The 21640-nt window shown below is 50.0% G+C and overlaps 1 protein-coding gene across 6 annotated transcripts in view; it reads left to right on the forward strand.

The window, feature by feature from the left end:
- Positions 1 to 21640, forward strand: part of VWA8 (von Willebrand factor A domain containing 8) — a 279042-nt gene that overhangs the window by 80271 nt on the left and 177131 nt on the right. For all 6 annotated transcript variants that reach the window (XM_074988426.1, XM_074988442.1, XM_074988464.1 and 3 more), the window contains exons 11-12: positions 6810 to 6944; positions 7033 to 7110. In XM_074988426.1, coding sequence (XP_074844527.1) covers positions 6810 to 6944; positions 7033 to 7110 — 213 coding nt within the window. The remainder of the gene's footprint in view (positions 1 to 6809; positions 6945 to 7032; positions 7111 to 21640) is intronic.

Consider the following 21640-nt stretch of genomic DNA (forward strand, 5'->3'; position numbering starts at 1 on the left):
TGTTCTTTTTAGTTAATCAATTACTTAAGTATTTATGGAAAAGTACTTTCTTAATGGCTTGTTTTGGGTCACACCACTGAACAGCACAACACAAAGCATTTGGGGTAGCTCTGGTGGCTGCCTTCTATATAGTTGTGTTTTCTGAAAGTATCAGTTTATTTCACTGGAAAAACAATAGTAATTTCTTTCCTTTTGTTCACCACATCAAATAAAATGTGCTTGGTAGCATTATTCCAACAGAGGATATTGAAAGAGAAGATGAAGTAAAAGACCCAGACTCTGCACTGGCTCCATTAATACCATGAAAGAGTGCAGCCCTCGACCACTTACCAGATTCTTGGATAAGCTTCTCCATCAAAGGTTATTGCCCTCTCTGATCAACAACTATGAACTTGAAGTGGAGAATGAGTCCACAAAACAGGGACCTACTGTCACAGACTACCTTTCACGTGAAACAGAATTCAACGTCCACATTGGAAGAGCTGCTACAACAATGTCTAAACTGAACAAAAGCATATGGCAAAAACAACAAACTGATAGAACACACAAAGATATCTGTGTGCATCCTGCATGTGTTACTAGCACACTTTTACATGGGAGTGAGACATGACCTTATACACTCATGAGGAGAAGAGGCTTAATGGTTTTCTTAAGTGTTGCCTTCGTGGAATCTTCTATAGGGACAGAGTCACCAACTCTGAGGTGCTAAAATGGGCCAGCATGCAAATGTTTCTTAATGAGAGATGCCTTCAGGACTTAGGCATGTACGCGTGAGTGGTGGGCACATTCCAAAGATCATCCTCTTTGACCAGTTGGCATATGAAAAATTACCTAAAGGATGCCCAAAATTGCATTTCAAGGATATGTGCAAGTGTGTCCTCAAATGTGCATAAATAAGATCACCTGCAAGACCACAGGATTTGTAAACAACAAGCTTAATAAAGGTCTCTGGATTTATGAGAAGAAGCAGTCCAGATCAGCAGAGGAGAGAAGAGCTTGCAATAGACAAAGCTCAAAGGGTTGAAACATCACCTTTAAATGTGACAGATGTGTCAGAATACTTTCCCAAGAGGGTCTCTTCAGTCATGCTCTCAGCTACAATAAGACTAAATGAGTAAACGCTTTACCCTTCGGGGGTGCATTACCCATGCTCTCTGAAGATTGAGGGAACCACATCCACAGTTAGACTGAATTTCTTCCACTGAAGTTTATGGTGTGCTAGGTTTTGAAATAAGACAGTTTGTAGAAAACACATGTTGATCTCAAAGTGGACGATGAATTCAATGAGACTGAGGTAACAACATAACTAGAGGAGAGTTAGTAGGAAGCAGAAAGAGATCTGAGTCACACTGGGGAGCAGTGTTCCCTGTAAGCTGGATACTTGTGTAGCTGTTGCAGAGCCAAATGCCACCCAGCTAATTAGCAGTTCACCCAGAGGTAGTTTTTTGTTTTTACTAGTGGTGCACGTGCCTTGGTGCACATAAAATTTATTCTGCACATGGATGGAAATAATCTGCACATGGATGGAAAAGGTTAGAAGGAACATTGCTGGGGAAGGTTGTTGTTAGAGAGTTTGTGTGATGGAAGTGAAAAAGGAGGTTGGAGAGGAGGAGCAAGTTGTGTAAAATTGATGTGAAGCTGATTTGGAAAGCTGGTTTGAGGGAAACAGCTTCAATAGGTCACAGGATGAACTTAGAGTTCATTGAGCAGTTTCTCTCAGTAGTAAACAGTCTCTTTGGGAACAAGTGTAGATGAGGAATTAGAAGGGGAAGCAGTGACCAGTGTGATTGGGGGGATGGGGAGGAAGAAACAATTTGGTGTTTTAAGCAAGGGTTAAACTGGAGCAAAAGTGTGTTGCTGCTCTCTAAAGCTCTGTTCATTTATAACCTAGGCTATGTCTACACGTGCATGCTATATCGAAATAGGCTATTTCGATGAATAACGTCTACACGTCCTCCAGGGCTGGCAACGTCAACGTTCAACGTCGACGTTGCACAGCACCACATCAAAATAGGCGCTGCGAGGGAACGTCTACATGCCAAAGTAGCACACATCGAAGTAAGGGTGCCAGGAACAGCTGCAGACAGGGTCACAGGGCTGGTTAGTGCTTCCGGGGCAACAGCTAGCTGCTCCCTTAAAGGGCCCCTCCCAGACACACGCAGCCTGCACAGCACGCGGTCTGCAGAGCCATAGGCATGCACACCTCGAGCGACGCAGTCATGGACCCCCGGCAGCAGCAGCAGCAGCAGCCAGAGGTCCACACAGCCGCCCCTGCAGGAGCAGTGCTCGCCCTGCTCCATGCCATGCAGGAGGCAGCTGAGCACCTCCTTGCCACAGAGGAGGAGCTGCCCGCAGGGGAGGAGGACGCAACCCCCAACCGTGCAGCACCCCGCCCCCCCCACCCCGCCGCACACGCCGCCATCTGTGGAGCTACCCCACGAGCACCGACTGGTGGGAGCGGCTGGTGCTCGGAGAGTGCGACGATGACCGCTGGCTCCAGAACTTTCACATGAGCTGGCAGACATTTCTGGAGCTATGCCAGTGGCTCACCCCCGCACTCAGGCACCAGGACACCTTCATGCGGCGTGCCCTCACTGTGGAGGAACGGGTTGGCATCGCTGTCTGGAAGCTGGCCACTCCAGACAGCTACTGATCCATGGGCCAGCAGTTTGGCGTGGGCAAGGCCACCGTCAGGGCTGTCCTCATGGAGGTAAGAGGACCCACGGGGGGAGGGAAGGGGAGGGGGGCCCTGGCAGGAGAGGGCCACACACACCCTGCACACCCCTCATTGGTGCTCTCCCATGTGCTTCCCTTGCAGGTCGTCCGCGCCATCAACGCCCTGCTCCTCCACAGGCTCGTGAGGCTTGGGGACCCGGATGCCGCCATTGCGGGCTTTGCCACCCTGGGCTTCCCCAATTGCTTCGGGGCTCTGGATGGGACTCACATCCCCATCCATGCCCCAGAACACAGTGGAGGACGCTACTTAAACAGGAAGGGCTACCACTCAGTGGTCCTCCAGGCCATGGTGGACAGCCGGGGCTGTTTCCTGGACATTTATGTGGGCTGGCCTGGCAGCACCCACAACGCCCGGGTATTCCGGAACTTGGGCCTGTGCCGCCGGCTGGAGGCAGGGACCTACATCCCCCAGCGGGAGATCCCTGTGGGGGACACCACCATGCCCCTCTGCATCATCGCAGATGCGGCATGCCCCTCCGGCCCTGGCTCATGCACCTGTACATGGGCCCATCTGTCTGCCAGCCAGGAGCGCTTCAACCAGCGCCTGAACCACGCGCGCCAGGTGGTGGAGCGCACATTTGGCCTCCTCAAAGGGCGCTGGAGGTGTCTCCTCACCCGCCTTGATGCAGGCCCCACCAACATCCCCCAGATTGTGGGCACATGCAGCGCCCTCCACAACCTGGTGGAGAGCAAGGGGGAGGCCTTCTTTCAGGGCTGGGCTGTGGAGGCCGGCAGGGCCGATGTGCAGCCACCCGCTGCCCCCAGTCGCCAGGTGGACCCCGAAGGGACCCGGGTCCGGGAGGCCCTGCGGGCCCAGTTCAACGAGGCAGCGGGATGAACGCTGGCAGGCCCCCCCACTGCCCCCCCCATCCGCCGCAACACTCCCTGCCCCTACGCCCACACCACAGAGCACCCAAGAGCACCCCCCCCCACACTTTTCTTGTAAATAAAAGCAGACAGTTGTTCGTCAACTCAGATATCTGTAGAACTCTTATTATTATCATCAACAAGACAAACTATTTACAGGCAAAATCTAACTTTTATTTATATATATATATATATATATATATATATATATATATATATTATAAATAGGGATAAGATGAAAGGGGAAGACAAGGAAGGGGAGAACTATTTACATGGGGGGGTAAGGATCAGCATAGTAACAGGGGTCAAATATACAAACTATTTACCACAAACTAACTTAAAACTGGGGGGAATATATACAAAGGGGGTGTGGGGGGCCACGTCCTGGGCCCCACACCCCCTAAAGTCCAGCGCTGGGGGTGGGCGGCCGGGATCCCCGCCTCGGCCTCAGCCCTGGCTGGGGGCCAGGGGGACCGGGAAATATGGCCGGCGGGTGTCAGCTGGCCCCAGGTCCCCCTCGGCGGAAGGCCCCTCGGTGGCGGGTGGCGGTGCGACGGCGGACGGCGCAGCGGCTGGAGCAGCGGGTGGAGCAGCAGGTGGAGCAGGCAGGGCAGGCGCAGCGGAGGCCGGCGCGGCATGGGGGGCCAGGTAGTCCGCGATACGGTTGAAGGTCCACATGTAGGCCCCCCATGCCCCCTGGCACCAGGCCAGCGCCCGCTCCTGCAGCTGGAGGCGGTGTTTCTCCATTCGCAGCCGCTGCTCGGCAACCTCCAGCTGCCGACGGTGGAGGGCCAGCAGCTGGGGGTCCATCGCCGTCGGCTGATGGTGCTGGGTCCGCCGTCTTCCCCGCCGTGGGGCTGGTCGGTCCTCCGCCAAGGGGCTGGCCTGGAGTGATGGCCCCGGAGGGCTGTCCGGGACCACTGACGCATTGCCGGCGCTCTCCGGTCCTTCCGATGGTGCAGCTGCGGAACACAGGAGGGGGGGAAGAAGAGTGGAGACAGCCGTTAGTGTGGGCCCTGAGCGGTGGACCTTGTCCCCTCACCCCTCTGCTGCAGGTTCCCCATCCCCGTCCCCGGGAGATGCTGCTGTGGTGGGGTTCAGGGGTCCCCCTACACTGCAACCCGTCCGCTGGCAGGAGTGACTCTCACTCAGCAGGTACAACAGGAGGTTTATTAGGCAACAGATGCCCAGTTTCTCACAGAAGCGACAGTACAGCAGTCAGAGACAGTCCTTCCAACCCGTCCTGGGGAGAAGACCCCGAGGAGTGCCCCTCTGGGGTGTAGCTTTCCCCCTCCTCAGGCTGGCTGCCTTCTGGCTCTCCCTTCCCCTAGCCTCTAACTGCCGCCCCCTGTTCAAACCCAGCTTGGCTCCTCCCTCCTCTTTGTTCAGGGCAGAGGTGTAACCTGCCAGTTGTAGCCCCAGGATCATCCTTAGCCACTGGGAGCTATTCTGCTTGTTTCTCATGTGTAGCCTGAGTCTCGCATTTGCACTCCCCCCACTCCATCACATGCTGCTGCTGCTGCTGCTGGGTGTCCCACCCCCTCCCCTTGGGGGACCCTCGAGGTTCCGCTCCCCCCTGCCCCGGGGATGGGGCATGGCACTGTCATGCTGGGGGGGGGGGCGGGGCGGGGCGGGCAGGGGCTGATGCATTCTTCTGAGGGACATGCCACTGCTGTCCTTGGGGCCATGGTCATCTGGGCATGTGGAGGGCCCTGGTCATATCTATTACCCCCACCCCTCAACCCCGGGGGTGTGCACCGGGCGGGTACATACCTGAGGGTCCACTCCCATGGTCGGGGGACACCCAGGGGGCGGACGCCCGGCTGGAGCTCCTGGATGGCAGGATGATCTGGAGGCTGGTGTCACTGGAGGAGGACTCCTCCTCCTCCTCCGGTGTCCTGGGGGGGTGCCCCCGGGGTGCGGGGCTTGCCTCCAGGGCGGACTCTGCCTCCGGGGCCTGCTGGGCCTCGTCGGCCAAGGTATCAAGAGTGGCCGGAGGGAAGGAGGTGTGCCGTGGGCCCAGGATGTCCCTGAGCTCCCTGTAAAAGGGGCAAGTGACGGGGCTGGCCCCAGATTGGCCGGCCACATCCCGGGCCCGGGTGTAACCCTGCCGCAGCTCCTTCACTTTACTCCGGACATGATCCAGAGTGCGGGCAGGGTGACCCCGGGCAGCCAGGCCCTTGGCCAGCCGAGCGAACGCATCCGCATTCCGCCTCTTGCTCCCCATTACCTGGAGCACCTCCTCCTTGCTGTAGAGCCCCAGCAGGTCCTGAAGCTCGGCCTCTGTCCAGGAGGAGCCCTGCTGCCGCTTCCCCGCCTGGCTGCTGGGCTGGGAGCCCTGGCTCCCCTTGGGGGGGGTCCCCTGGGGGTGCTTCCGGGGCTGGTTTGTGGCCATCGCAGCTGGGGGTGTGTCTGTGGCAGCTGAGGGACGTGCAGGCTGGCCGCGTGTCTGGGCTGCCGCCTGCACGTTCTCTCAGCTTCCTGCACAGGAAGGGAGGGGGCGGGGAGCTTTAAGGGGCTGCTCCACGCGGCCACCATCGAGCTCAGGGGCTGGAGAGAGCGTCTGTCAACCCCTCAGCTGATGGCTGCCATGGAGGACCCCGCAATTTCGATGTTGCGGGACGTGGATCGTCTACACGTTCCCTACTTCGACGTTGAGCGTCGAAGTAGGGTGCTATTCCCATCCCCTTATGGGGTTAGCGACTTCGATGTCTCACCGCCTAACGTCGATGTTAACTTCGAAATAGCACCCAACACGTGTAGCCGTTACGGGCGCTATTTCAAAGTTGGCGCCACTACTTCAAAGTAGCCTGCACGTGTAGACGCGGCTCTAGAGTGAGATTTCGTCCAAGTGGAATGTTCATATATTCACCATACGATCATTTTCCTTGTGCCCAAATCAGCAATAACTGATGACAGTGTTCACTTCATAATTGGTTTTCAATATTAATACTGCATTGAGGTAAATCTGAGTCTTCTCAGAAGTGTTGATTCATGTTGACTGCAAACCAAACTAAATACCATTGCATGGATTTACATTCAATTCCTATGTCATGGTAGCCTTTATTAAGGTTTAGATTTTGGAGCACAAGATTGCAGTCACCAGTGAAAAGTTATAGGGTTACTGGCACAATGTAAACCAATCTGACTTCTGAGGCTAAGCTATCTCCGTATAACTTGTTTTGTCTTCTTTTTCCTTCTTGTAGGTCCCGGCAGGAACTAGACCACTAAGATTGTGTTCTGGATCAGACACTTTCATAAAGACCACCAGCTATAACCAGCTGTTGGCAGAAATGATGCAGTCACATATGGTTAAGGACATCTGTTTGATAGGTGGAAAAGTAAGAACTGTAAATTTTTCTTTTTTTCCTTCCTTGCAAGATATTTTGATATAATTTCTTAATTTTTATTTTACTGCTTACATTACAGGGCTGTGGCAAAACAGTGATTGCTAAGGAGTTTGCTGATATGTTAGGGTACAACATAGAGCCTGTCATGCTGTATCAGGTAAAATTAATTATTCAGTGGTATATATGTGTTACAAATGGACCGACATCTGATGTGTAGGTTACAGATGAAAGAAACTAGATGGAATTTCTGTGTAAGAATACAACCTTTGGAAAAAGATCTCTCATCTAAGTAAAGAAGTAAAAATAATTTAAGAATGAAATGTAGGTAATTCTTGAGATACTTTGCTCACATAGGCTGTGTCTACACGTGCCCCAAACTTCGAAATGGCCATGCAAATGGCCATTTCGAAGTTTACTAATGAAGCGCTGAAATGCATATTCAGCGCTTCATTAGCATGCGGGCGGCAGCCGCGCTTCGAAATAGAAGCTCCTTGCCGCCGCGCGGCGCGTGCAGACGGGGCTCCTTTTCGAAAGGATGCTGCCTACTTCGAAGTCCCCTTATTCCCATGAGCTCATGGGAATAAGAGGACTTCGAAGTAGGCGGGGTCCTTTCGAAAAGGAGCCCCGTCTGGACGCGCCGCGCGGCGGCAAGGAGCATCAATTTCGAAGCGCGGCTTCCGCCCGCATGCTAATGAAGCGCTGAATATGCATTTCAGCGCTTCATTAGTAAACTTCGAAATGGCCATTTGCATGGCCATTTCGAAGTTTGGGGCACGTGTAGACACAGGCTTAATGTCAGAATGCTAAGCTGAGGCTACATAGAGAGATTGTTATAGAAGGTGTAAAATACAAATTTAAGAAAGGTTATGTTGTGTGTGTAGGACCTTATGTTACATCCAGTGAAGTTAGTAGCAAAGCTCTCATTGACTTCAGGCCCTTAGTAGATAGGCAGAGAAAACTTCAGTGAGTATAGTGTAAGCAGATTTGTTCAGTAAAGTGAATTTAGATATTTCTCACCTGCAAAAAGCTGATGCTATGAATTGACATAAGTTACTGTAGTAGAAGTTTTTTTTCCTTCTAGTGTTAGGATGTTTTTCTCCTGTGATTCCAGCCCTGGGGTCTGAGTGGTAGCCTGTTTTCCCCTTCCTATAATTTTGTTTGTCCATTTTCTGTATAATTACGAAATGACGTTCTCTATCATCTCCACTTTTTCTATTTTGGAAGACACTTTCTTTATTGTGTTGAAAATGCATAAATGCTTTTATCTTTTGCAGAGAGATTCTGTTTACATTACTTTTTATTCTCTATATGCACGTGAGTGAATTCTGCGATATTGCACACATGCTGAATTCAAGTCCTGTGCAGAATTTTTCTTTTCTCTTCAAAATATTCGTTCTGTCTGGTAGATGGTTTATTTATGCCTTTTGCCCAGCAGGGGATACTGTGGTGCCAGAACAAAGAGCGTCTCTGGTAGGGAAGAGAAGAAGATGGTACCTTGTGTGTGGGGGTTAGGTCAGGAAGTGTGGGATATGAGGGGATGGGCAATGTGGGGCACATAGGGCTACTGAGAGGGGGTCCACAGGTGGTTCTAGAGGGCTAGAGGTGGGAAGACAGATTAGGATGGGGGCTGAATGGGAGTGGTGGTACAGGGAAACTGGAGGGCATGAGGGAGACTGGTGGCTGAGTGGCGGGTGCAGGGACACATGGGACAACCAGAGAAGAGTGCAGAACCACATGAGGGGTGGGGATTGGCTGAGTGGGCGTGTGGGTCGTTTGGGGAGACATCAAAACGGAGGCAGATATGTCTGACTGAATGATAGAGGCTAGAGTTCAGCCAGGGTTTGGCTGGGGAAGGCTTCCTAACAAACCCACCTTTTCACTGACCAAAAAACTTCCATAATTTTCCCACTCGCATCCAACAACCTTCCAGGTTCACACACAGGCTCCTTCCTAGCAATCACTTCCTTCTCCCTCATTTCCTCTGAGTACCCCCAAGCCTTTGCACTGCTTTTTCATTGTAAAGAGATATTGTAAGTCCCACTGTCTCTTTCACTGATCAGCCTAGCCATCACTGTTTGGCTGGTAAACTATGTGCTGCATCAGAGGTGGAATTTGGAGATATTTGGAGGACATGTTTAAAGACTGAGAGCTGTTCAGGGAGAGAATAGAAGAAGATAGACACGTTTTTGCAAGAATGTGGGTAAGGTCACAGACCTTCCCTTGACTGCTACCTGGTAGGCTGATCACACTATTGAGCCCACCTACATGGCTGCTGGGGTACCCCACTTCCCTGACCTGCTGTGCAAGAAGTCCTGGTCTTCCCTGGCAAAAGCACAGAATTGGGGTAACAGCCCCCTAGCAGTGGGAGTGTGGACAGCTCTGCTCTGGTGCTTGACCCATTACTTTGATGCACAGCCCCAGTGGGATCAGAACCCCAGGTAAATCTGTCTTACTCTGTATAAAAGTTTTACACAGAGAACGCTCATAAAGTTTGCTCTGTTTATCAATGAAAGGGGGAGATTCATAGCTGTTATAACCCTGTCCCCACTCCCGCTCCATAACAATTATTTACACTGGATTTGATAATAAACAGAAGTGATTTTACTAAATATAAGAGGAAGGATTTAAGTGGTTACAACTGATGACAGACAGATCCAACTAAAAAGAACAAGAAGTCCTGTGGTACCTTATAACCAGGCGTGTCCAACCTGCAGCCCGTGGGCCGCATGCAGCCCTGGACAGCTAGTAATGCGGCCCCACAAGATCGTAAACTTTTAACATTATTATGTGATTTATATACCTTAACTATATTATATATTTTGTACGTGGCCCAAGACTATCTTCACTCAATGCGTCCCAGGCAAGCCAGAAGGTTGGACACCCATGTTATAGACTAACAGATATTTTGGAGCATAAACTTTCATGGGCAAATATCCGCTTCGTCAGATGCATGAGTGGGGACGTTCCAGAGGACGGTTTAAAGAGGGAGTCTTAGTCAAGGGGAGGGCCAGAGTTAACAAGGTCAGTTCAGTCATGGAGGATGTGGCCCATTATCAGCAGTTAATGTGAAGTTGTGGACATCAAGGCTACGTCTACACTAGCACATTACGTCGAAGTAGCCTGTTTCGAAGTAAGAACATCGAAATAGGCTACTTCGACGATTATCGTCTACACGTCCTCCAGGGCTGGCAACGTCGACATTCAACGTCGAAGTAGTGACGGGGAATGTTGAAAGGAGCCGCCCTGGAAGGAAATGCAGAGCGTCCACACACACAAGCACCCTCTTTGAAAATAAGGGGCCAGGACAGACTGCAGACCGGGTCACAGAGCACACTAGCCCTTCCGGGGCAGCTGCAAGCCGCTCCTTTAAAGGGCCCCTCCCAGACACACCTGGCCTGCACAGCATGAGGTCTGCAGAGCAGTAGCCACTCTCTCGCAGACCAAGTCACAACAGATATGGACGCCCAGCAGCAGGAAGTAGAGGTCCTCCAGGTAGTCATCCAGGGGGCAAGCGCCCTGCTAGGTGCTGCCCAGGAGGCCACCCAATGGCTCCTGCCAGAGAAGCCTACCCCAGAGGCAGACGGGGACGCCCCTGACCACTGGGCTCCCCTCTTCCTCCCTCACCGGCTGCTCCCCTGCCTCTGGAGCTACCCCACCAGCTCCGAGGGGTGGGAGCAACTCGTCATGCGGGACTGGGACGACAATATGTGGCTCCGGAACTTCCGCATAAACCGTCAGACCTTTCTCGAGCTCTGCCAGTGGCTCACCCCAGCAATGAGGCACCACGACACCCGGATGCGGCATGCCCTCCCCATCAAGAGGAGGGTCGCAATAGCCGTCTGGAAGCTGGCCGCTCCAGACAGCTATTGCTCCATGGGACACCAGTTTGGAGTGGGAAAGGCCACGGTCAGGGTCGTCGTCATGGAGGTAAGGAGGCCTGGGCATGCACCCACTGGGGGGCGAGGTGGGGCTGGGTGTGGGCTTGGGGAGGGAGGGAGGGAGGGGCCGGGTGTGGGACTGGAAAGGGACGGGTACCGGGGAGGGACGGGCTGTGCAAGTGGGGTACCCGGGGAGGTGTCTGGGAGGGGGGCCTGGGGGAAGGGCCCTGGGGCACCCTGCACAGCCTCATGGGCACCTGTGTTCCCTCCCAACAGGTGGTCCGTGCACTTAGCGCCATGTTGCTCCAGAGGGTCATCCAACTTGGGGACCTGGACACAGCCGTCGCCGGATTCGCCTCCATGGGGTTCTCCAACTGCTTCGGGGCCCTGGATGGGACCCACATCCCCATCTGCGCCCCAGACCACAGCGGAGGAAGATACATAAACCGCAGGGGCTACCACTCCGTGGTCCTGCAGGCCATGGTGGACAGTCGGGGCCGCTTCCAGGACGTGTACATGGGCTGGCCCGGCTGCACACATGATGCCCGTGTTTTTAGGAACTTGGGCCTGTGCCGCTGGCTGGAGGCGGGGACCTACATCCCCCAGAGGGAGATCCCTCTGGGGGACACCACCATGCCCCTCTGCCTCGTGGCAGATGCGACCTACGCCCTCCAGCCCTGGCTCATACGCCCGTACACCGGCCACCTCAACGCCAGCCAGGAGTGGTTCAATGCCCACCTGAACCACGCCCGCCAGGTGGTGGAGAGAACATTTGGCCATCTGAAGGGCCGCTGGAGGTGCCTCCTTGCCCGACTGGACGTCAGCCTCCAAAACATCCCCCAGGTTGTGGGTGCGTGCTGCATGCTTCACAACATCGTTGAGAGCAAGGGGGAGGCTTTCGTCCAGGGGTGGGCGGTCGACGCCGGCACGGGCTTCCCCGAGCCGGCCGCCGCACCCAGCCGCCAGGCCCACCATGAGGGGGTATAGGTCCGTGAGGCCCTGCGGGCCCACTTCGATCAGGGAGACCCCTGAGCACCTCCCTGGCCTTCCCCAGAAGACCCGCCCCCCCCCACAGCCTGCAATGCCCGCACACCGCCCCCAACACCCGCACGCCACCCCCTCAACAAGCACACGCCTCCAGCTTTTTGGAAATTAAACCTTTTTTTTTTTAAACTGGATAACTTGTGTGAACCAACAAAGAAACTGCAACTAATCTACAAAAAGGGGGAGAACTATATACAAAAAGGGGGCCAACAGCCGAGCCGTCCGCCGGGCCCCCATCAGTCCGGGGCGGGGGTAGAGGGTCGTGAGCCCCGGTGGGTACGGCTCACAACCAACCCCCCGCCATTGTCCATGGTCCCCGGCATGGCCGGGTGGGGGCTGGGAGGACTGGCAGGTAGGGCCGGGATGCCTCTGCTGGCCGGTCTTCAGCCCCAGTGGGCTCTGTGGAGCTTGGCGGTGGTGAGGTGGGTGGGGCGGCAGGCGGGTCAGCAAGGTGGCGAGGCAGGTGGGGCGGCAGTTGGGGCAGCAGGCAGCGAGGCAGGTGGAGCGGCAGGGAGGGCGGCCCTGGGGGCAGCAGGGGGCGGGAGCCCGGCGACGGCCTCCCGCATCAACCCAGCTATGTACCTGAAAACCCCCATAAAGTCCTCCCATGCTGTCCACCGCTGGGTGGACACTGCCTGCTCAAAACGGAGCCTTTCCTCCGCCACCTCCGTCTGCCGCTAGAGAGGTGCCAGGAGCTGAGGGTTCACCCGGGCCGTCCCCAGAGTCCGGCGATGGCGGGACCATCCCACTGGCCTTGGGGGTGTCTCCGGGCATTGGCAGTGGCTGGCCTCCAGCGGGCTGTCGGGGACAACAGAGGGTGCCTGGCTGCCTGGGGCGTCGGATGCTGCAGCTGGAGAGAGGGAGAGAAGGAGGGGAAGGCTATTAGTATAGTGCCCTGGCCTGTGGCCCGTTCTCCCCGCCCCCTCTTGCGTGCTGGGTCTCTGTCCCTGTCGGTGGGTTTGATGTCCCTGTTGGCTGTCACCATGGCATTGTCCCCCCACCCCTGGGGTCAGGACTGAGTTCTGTCCATGGGTACGGGTGCTGATGGCCGTGCCGCCGTCCTGGGACTGTACTGTGGCTGGGCAGTTGCGGGTTGGGGTCCACTGGGGGTGTGCGAGGCTCCCGGTCATGGCTGGTGCCCCCGCCCTGTGGCCCATGGGTGTGTGCTCTGTGGGGTATGTACCTGACCGTCCATTGCCGCGGTTGGGGGAAGCCTGGTGGGCGGATGTCCGGCTGGTGCTCCAGAAGGGGAAGTCGATGAGGAGCCCCCCCTCCTCTCTGCTGGACCCCTCCTCTGCTGTCCCCAGGGGGTGCTCCTCGGGTGGGCCCTGGGGTGTGGGGCTGGCCTCTGGGCCGGACTCCGGCTCCGAGGCCTGCTGGGGCTCGTCGGCCGTGGTGTCAAGGGTGGCCGGGGGGAGGAGGTGTCCCAGGGGCCCAGGATGGCCCTGAGCTCCCTGTAATAGGGGCAAGTGGTGGGGGGCAGCCCCAGACCGGCTGGCCGAGTCCCGAGCCCGGGCATACCCCTGCTGCAGCTCCTTCACTTTACTCTGGACATGATCTGGAGTGCGGGCGGGGTGACCCCAGGCGGCCAGGCCCTCGGCCAGTCAGGTGAATGCTTCTGCATTCCACTGCTTGCTCCCCATCACATGGAGCACCTCCTCCTCGCCCCAGAGCCCCAGCAGGTCTCGGAGCTCGGCCTCCAACCAGGAGGGGCTGCATGTCCTTTTGACCCCCTGCCTGGCTGCTGGGGTGCCTGGGTCCCCTCAGGAGGGGAGCCCTGGGGGTGCTCGGGGGGCTGCCTTGAGGCCATGGATGAAGGCAGCAGGGATTGGGGTCTCTGAGAAGCATGCAGGGCTAGCACATGCCTGTGCTGCTGCCTGCACTCTCTCAGCTTCCTGCCACAGGAAATCTGGGTCGGTGGTGCCTTTAAGGCTGCTGCATGGTGACCATAGAGCCCCACAGGGGCTGGAGAGAGTGTCTCTCAACCCCTCAGCTGATGGCTGCCATGGAGGACCCTGCAATTTTGAAGTAGCGGGACGCAGATCGTCTACATACACCCTACTTCAACGTTGAACGATGTAGGGTGCTATTCCCATCTGAGGATGAGAATAGCGACTTCGACGTTTCGCCGCCCAAAGTCGAAATAGCACCCAGTGCATGTAGACGCTACGGGTGCTATTTCGACGTTGTGCTGGCTACTTCGAAGTAGCCGGCTAGTGTAGATGCACCCCAAGAAAGGAGAAATCAAGTCAGGGAGCTTGTGGCCCATTATCAGTAGCTAACATGGAGGTGTGAGCATTAGGAGAGGAGAAACTGCTTTTGTAATTGGCCAACCACTCCCAGTTTCTGTTCAATCCTTGGTTGATGGTGTCAAATTTGCAAATGAATTGAAGCTCTGCAGTTTCTCTTTGGAGTTTATTTTTGAATTTTTGTGGTAGGACGGCTACTTTTAAATCTGTTACTGAGTGTCCAGGGAGACTGAAGTGTTTTCCTACAGGTTTTTGTATGTTACCATTCCTGATATCTGATTTATTTCCATTTATTCTTTTGTGTGGAGACTGTCCAGTTTGGCCAATGTAAATTGCAGTGGGGCATTGCTGGCACGTGATGGCACATATTACATTAGGAGATGTACAGGTGACTGAGCCCCTGATGATGGCTTGATGAGGTTAGGTCTTGTGATGATATTGCTGGTGTAGATATGTGAACAGAGTTGGCAGCAAGTTTTGTTGCAGGGATTGGTTCCAGGTTTAGAGTTACTGTGGTGTGGTCTATAGTTGCTGGTGAGTATTTCTTTAAGGTTGGCAGGGTTGTCTGTAGATGAGGAGAGGACTGTCTCCCACGGTCTGTGAGCGCGAAGGATTGTTGTCCAGGATGGACTGTAGATCACTGATGATGCTCTGGAGAGGCTTTAGCTGGGGGCTGTATGTGATGGCCAGTGGTGTTCTGTTGTTTACCTTGTTGGGCCTGTCTTGTAGTAGATGGCTTCTGGGTACACACATCTGGTTCTGCAGTCTGTTTCTTCACTTCCTCAGGTGGGTATTGTAGTTTCAGAAAAGCTTGGTAAAGGTCTTGTAGATGTTTGTCTCTGTGTGAGGGATTGGAGCAAATGCAGTTGTACCTTAGTGCCTGGCTGTAGACAATGGGTTCTATAGTGTGCCCGGGATGGAAGCAGAAGGCATGTAAGCAAGCATAGCGGTCCATGGATTTCTGGTATAGGGTAGTATTATGTGACCATCACTTATTCGCATAGTAGTGTCCAGGAAGTAGATCTCTTGTGTGGACTGCTCCAGGCTGAGGTTGATGGTGCGGTAGCAACTGTTGAAATCACAGTGGAACTCTTCAACAGCCTCTTTCTCATGGGTCCAGATGATGAAGATGTCTTCAGTGAAGTGCAAGTAGAGGAGAGGCGCTGGGGGACGAGATCTGAGGAAGCATTGTGTCAGATCAGCCATAAAAATGTTGGCATACTGTGGGGCCATGCAGGTGCCCATAGCAGTGTCACTGATTTGAAGGTATAAATTGTCCTCAAATCTGAAATAGTTGTGGGTGAGGACAAAGTCACAAAGCTCCACCACCGTTTGTGCTTCGGTCTGATCAGGGATAATATTTCTAACAGCATGAAGTCCATCTTCGTGTGGAATTTTGGTGTAAAGGGCCTCGACATCCATGGTGGCCAGGATGGCGTTTTCAGAAAGGTCACCGATGAACTGTAGTTTCCTAAGGAAGTCAGTGGTATCTCGAAGGAAGCTCGGAGTGCTGGTAGTGTGGGGTCTGAGTAGAGAGTCTATCTATCCAGACACCCCTGTAATGAGAGTGCCAATGCCTGAGATGATGGGGTATCCAGGGTTCCTTGGATCTTATGGATCGTAGTTAGTAGATAGAATAAACCTGGTTGGGTTTCTAGGGGCATGTCTGTGTAGATTTGTTCCAGTGTTTTTATAGAGAGGGTCTTGAGCAGATGCAGTAGTTTCTTTGTGTACTCCTCAGTGAGATCCTGGGACAGTGGCTTGTAGAATATGGTATTGGAGAGTTGCCTGGCAGCCTCCTTTTAGTAGTCTGTCTTATTCACGATGACAACAGCACCTCCTTTGCTGTCCTCTTGGATGACAATGTCAGAGTTGTTTCTGAGGCTGTTGATGGCCTTGCAACCTGCATGGATGAGGTTATGGGGTAAGCAATGCCGCTTTTCCACAATTTCTGCATGTGCACGTTGGTGGAAGCATTCTACGTATAGGTCTAGTCTGTGATTTCAACCATCAGGGAGAGTCCATGAAGAACTCTTTTTCTTGTACCGTAGGTGGGAGGTCAGTAGCATGGGGGTCAGTGTGCTGTTCACTGTCATGTTGGAAGTATTCCCTGAGTCAGAGACGGCACACCCAGGCTTCCAGATCCCTGCAGAACTGTGCCAAGTTTGTGGGGGTGGTGGGACAAAGAAAGAGTCCCTGAGAAAGGGCAGAGTCTTCAAGTAAATTAGATCCAAGTAAGTTACTAAGCTAAAATAAAATACTCAGCTAGGACTGATACACTGAGATAAATTGTTACAAATTGTATTTTCTCATCCGAGTTCTTATGTCAGGTAAAGTTTTACCTCCACTCATCAAAACAGCACCCACTCACCCGTTCCACTGGGAATGTAGATAAACACAGGTTTTTATCATGATTTGTCATGAGCATTATGTTAGTTGCTCTTTTCTTGAGAGCTGGGGAAGCTCTGTTTCTCTAACCATCAGATTGGCCAAGACAAGTTGTGGAGTGGGCTGGGTGCTTAGTTAGGGCCAACATAGTACGGAGGACAGATTCTGATGTGGAAACTCATTATGTCAGTGCAGGGTGAATGTTCAGTCCAAGTATTTCCTGCAATTTAAGCCCATTGCTTCTTGTTCTGTTATCCATATACATAAACAGGGAGACATTTACAAGGAGTTGATAGCAAGATGAATGTGGGATTGCACAGAGAGAAACTCTTTTTTTTTCCAGTATTCATGCTACTACAAACTATGCAAAAATACTACTACTACTACTTAGGCCTTGTACTTTGCATGGAGGGTAGGTCATCTACAAGTCTCCTCGACTTTACTCTGTCTTGGGACAAAACTGCTAGCTGGTTCAAGGTGTACCCCAGTTGTTGTCCTTCAATCTCAGTAGACCTTCGCCACTTTGTCCGAGGTCTTCCTCTTTTGCATTCTCCTTGTGGTTTCCATGTGAGAGCTTGATGGACTATGCTGGATGATGGTTTCCTGAGAGTGTGGCTTATCTATCCCCACTTTCTTCTCTTGATTTCAGTGTCAATTGGTTCTTGTCTTGCTCAGTTCACAAATACAAGTCCTACAAGACAGCAGTATTGCAAATGCTCGTGTAAATGCAAAGTCTTCAGCACCTGGATATGTTTACTCATCTTTAATCACAGAGCAAGTTTCTTTCACTGCAACGACTAAGGCAGCTAGAGTTGTTTGCCGGGGTGTTGTAGGTATGTTAGTCACAGGATATTAGAGAGACAAGATGGGTGAGATGCTATGTTATTGGACAACTTCTGATGGTGGGAGAGTCAAGATTTTGAAATTACACAGGCCTGTCAAAGTTGGCAAGTCTAGAAGGACCCTCCCTCAATATTCCTTCGCAAAAATGTTCTGCCTCTACAGTCGCCAGGTGGGGCAGCTTCTGAGATCCTACTTTTTAGCTACCAATGTTTCGTCTTACTGGGAATCCCAGCAGCACTGTTTCCTTTCTTTCTGTCATTTCCTTTTGTCCTTTTTCAATTTTGCTCCTTCCTTTATCCCTGCATCTCTCTTTTTCTCTTTAGTACAGAGTACCTGAGGCTCTGACTGGGCAGTTGCTGGATGCCAGCTGGTGGGTTGAAATAGACACCTGCCAGTGTAACAAGCATGAGGGATAGGCTTAAGCGTTTCTTAGTCACAGGCCTCCTACGCAATCATGGCCACCCTCCTTGAGCTTGGTAAAGAGGAGAACCAGTGACCTGTCAAGTTCCCCATCTGGGAATGGAGGGGAGGATATGGAAGAAACCGTCTCAGTAGTGTATGATTTAAATTCTCTTTTCAAATAACTGTGAAATAAAAATATTTTATTCCAGAAATAATAAATCTCTCTTTAAATTGCTAAATTATAGCCAGCAGATCTCAAATTCCAAACATTAATTTGAAAAGCTTATTTCCTCCTCTTAGAATGGATGGATATAATCACATTCTGAAATCTATGTGTTCTCAAATAGTTCACCATTTGAGCAGATTTTGTAAAGAGCTGTTAGACAAGAGCAGAGGAGTGTAAGAATGGCCACACTGAGTCAGACGACAGACAAGAATCTTGTCTTTCAGAAGTTGCCAGTGCCAGGTGACCTAGAGGGAAAGAACAGAACAGGTTATCATCAAGCAATCCATTTACTGTCATCCTGGAAAACAGATGCTAGGGACACCATCACTGTAAATATTACTAAAAAAGACCAAGAAAACAGCTTATGGAAATCCTGTCTGAAACTGAAATCTGGCACATTTCTGCCTACGGACCAAACTTAAATTTTAGATCTTCACAATGGAAAGGTTGACAGGAACATATTTGGGAGAATTGCAAATCCAGAGTTGATATCTGTTCTGACTTCTGAGTCTGACAAGTTATTCCCTGGTTACCATCTTTTTGTCATTTGCTGTCACATAATTTTGCAGAATAGACAATGGCTGTGGGGTATTTCTTACAGTTAAGGCTTGGTTTCCAATTCCACCCATGCCTTTTTTCTTTCTGTCTGTAAAACTGGTCTTCAATAAAAGAATATGAAAGTATATCTTTCCTTATTTTTGTAATATTGCTCTCATAATTTTCTCAGGATCCTGAAGTTCAAGTAGATTTTAAATAAACACATATTCCTCAAATGATCAGCCTGCAGAGGATTAGGAGATTGCTGAGAATCATCTGAAAGACTCAGTTTTGAATGAGACATAAGTCAAAATTAACCTCAGTGTCTGCATGACATTCCAGATCCTCAGGTGATTCCATATCTTCAGATATTCCACTTAAGGGAATGTGATGGGAGAAAACTTCCAGCACTGTCAAATGTCTGAATAAAGTACAAACACTAACTCTGAAGACAAACATTTATTGAAGAAAGATTTTCCTACACAATCCTATTGGTTTATTTCTGTTCACATTTACATGTGTTTAAGTGATGGATAGATCAACCTCTCTTTTGTGGTGTTTATCTCAGGATTAACATAAGAACAGTCACACTGGGTGAGACCAAAGGTCCATCTAGCCCAATATCCTGTCTTTTGACAGAGGCCAATGCCTGATGCCCCAGAGGGAATTAAATGATGATGTTTAAAGTTCTCTCAAGCTAGTTATTGTGCACATAATTTCCCCTTCCTGTACAGTTCTTCACTTTCAATGGGTTTATCGATATATGTTTCCCAGGAGATGGGTCTTGTTTCTCTGCACAGTGGCTCAGGGTTTATCCAAAATAAGAGTCTGAGAATATCAGCTAATGGGTGTCAAGGGATTATGTGCTCTTTGGGGCTTGACAAATGAATCCACTCATGACAGATGACCCCTGGCCTTTGTAAAATACTAAGGGAAATCTTTGATATTTGTATACACAGTGTCAGTGTATTGACCCATCACCAGTATGGGAAGCGTACTGGTCTTGGAAATTTAGGAATGTGGCTACAAATACCCATGGGTCAGACAAGTTTCTCCAGACTCCACCTCAAGCCTGTATGGATATACATAAAGGCAGCTAAGGACTTACCATTTGTGGGCCTGTGCCAGATACAGCTGTAAATGAATTCACGTTGTAAAGTAGTTAAAACTTCAACTTTCAAAAGAATATCTGTGATGCCTACACAAAAGAGCCTGATCCAAATCTGGCTAAAGTGAGAAGAAGTCTTAGCAATGATTTCAGTACAAGTTGAATCAAATTATAAGGAAACAGAATTTGCAAAGACATTTCCCTGACTTTTTGGAATAGTAAAGCTACACTTAGGTGATATTAATAAGATGAACATATGACAATTTCTAAACTTGTTATTCAGTGTGTGTTTGCACACGTATGTGTGGTCTTCCAGAGTAGGGAGTAATTTTCCATATATTTTTGAAATATATACTGGTGTTCTTATATAACTTCAGCAGCTGTATTATAGAAATAACAAACTCAAGACAAGAAGTAAAGGATCATAAACATTAAAACACAAATTGTAGCTAATCTTTCTAAGACAAATGTTAAGTATATCTCAGAAATATCCAGTTTTTACTGGAAATTACTAAGAACTTGGAACAACCTAGAGATAAACATAAAAAAAGGAAGGAAATGTCTGGTTTCTTTAAAAAACAAAAAAGTATGGTAATAAGTAATTAACATTGCACAGAAATGTATTTATGGAATCTTATACTGGAACAGTTATTAAATACATGTACTCATTCAAGAACTAGATATTAGTGAGTTTAATAACTTTATCAGATATTTCACCATTTTGGGTCAGAAAAACATCTTTGCTTCTTTGAGAGGCCAAAATGTCTTGTGATCAGCTTAATCCGAAAATTCAATAAATTTTGTCATAATTAATTATAATTCCTGAGGTAATAATATATATAACAAAGTAAAGTTCAGCTCAAGAAATACATTTTTTCCTCTTTAGGCTTCATTCTTAATTTTGGGGAAAAAGGTTGCAGAAGGAATTGAAATATCTTATCATTTATTTCCTACAATGTTTCCATAAAGCAAAAAACAAATAAACAAACAAAAAAGGAGCAAATTTTTACTTGGTGACCTTTGCATGGCTGCCAAGGATCTGATGACAAACAGTATATCCTTTATTACATCTCACTCCGCATCAGCAATTATGGCAATAGAAACATCATACTTAGCCATTTTCCATTGCTTTGCCAACAGTGATCATTTTCTTGGAATTCAGAGACTTAAGAGTTTAGGATTTTACTTTTGATGTACAGAAAATGTTCTGAGGTTTCTCAAACAGAAAGCAAGAATGAAGCAGTAGACAAAATTTTGTGATTCCAAAACAACAAATAGCTATTTTAGTAAAAGATACACATTATTAAACATAAAAATGCATATAAATGTTAATTATTTTCTACTAAAATAACCCCAAAGTGTTTAGAATTGTGTTAAAGCTACTATTATTAGAATCTTAGATTTTTCTGCAACATCTGCAGGGGTGGAATGTTTAAAGGTTTTTTTTTTTTTTTTTTAAATAATTTATAGTAGTCCTTCCCAAACTATTGTCCACAAATTGCTGGCTGGTCACATGGTACTGCTTCTCCTCATTTCCAGTTACTTAAGTGCATTCAAAGAGAGCTAAAAATAAATTAAATATTTTCCTAAAATTACTTTCCCATGTAAGCAATTGCTGTACTTGCTTCAGGGATTTTGTGCAGTCAGAAATGGGAGATGAGGTGGCACATGAGAACAATATGCAAGAGAAAGGTGTCCATAAGGCAATCTCTGGATTAAAAGTCTACTTTATGAAAAAAATTGGGAATTGCTGCTTCAGACTTCTTTTGATACAAAAGATTTTCAGAATTCAAATCACTTGTAAAGATAGAGTTACAAAGTGAGTATGAAGAATTAATTGAAATATTTGGTGTAAAATCAATCAACCAACCAATCAATCAGTCAGTCAGTCAATCAATCAAACGAATTAATATCTTCGAAATAGAATAACATACAAGAAGCTTGAGTCCAAACTGAAAAGGAATAACTTTTCTATCCTAGAAATCAAATCTAGTTTGGCTCAAAACATAAAA

The sequence above is a fragment of the Carettochelys insculpta genome, chromosome 1 (genome assembly GCF_033958435.1).
Source record: "Carettochelys insculpta isolate YL-2023 chromosome 1, ASM3395843v1, whole genome shotgun sequence".
NCBI classification, from domain to species: Eukaryota; Metazoa; Chordata; order Testudines; family Carettochelyidae; genus Carettochelys; species Carettochelys insculpta.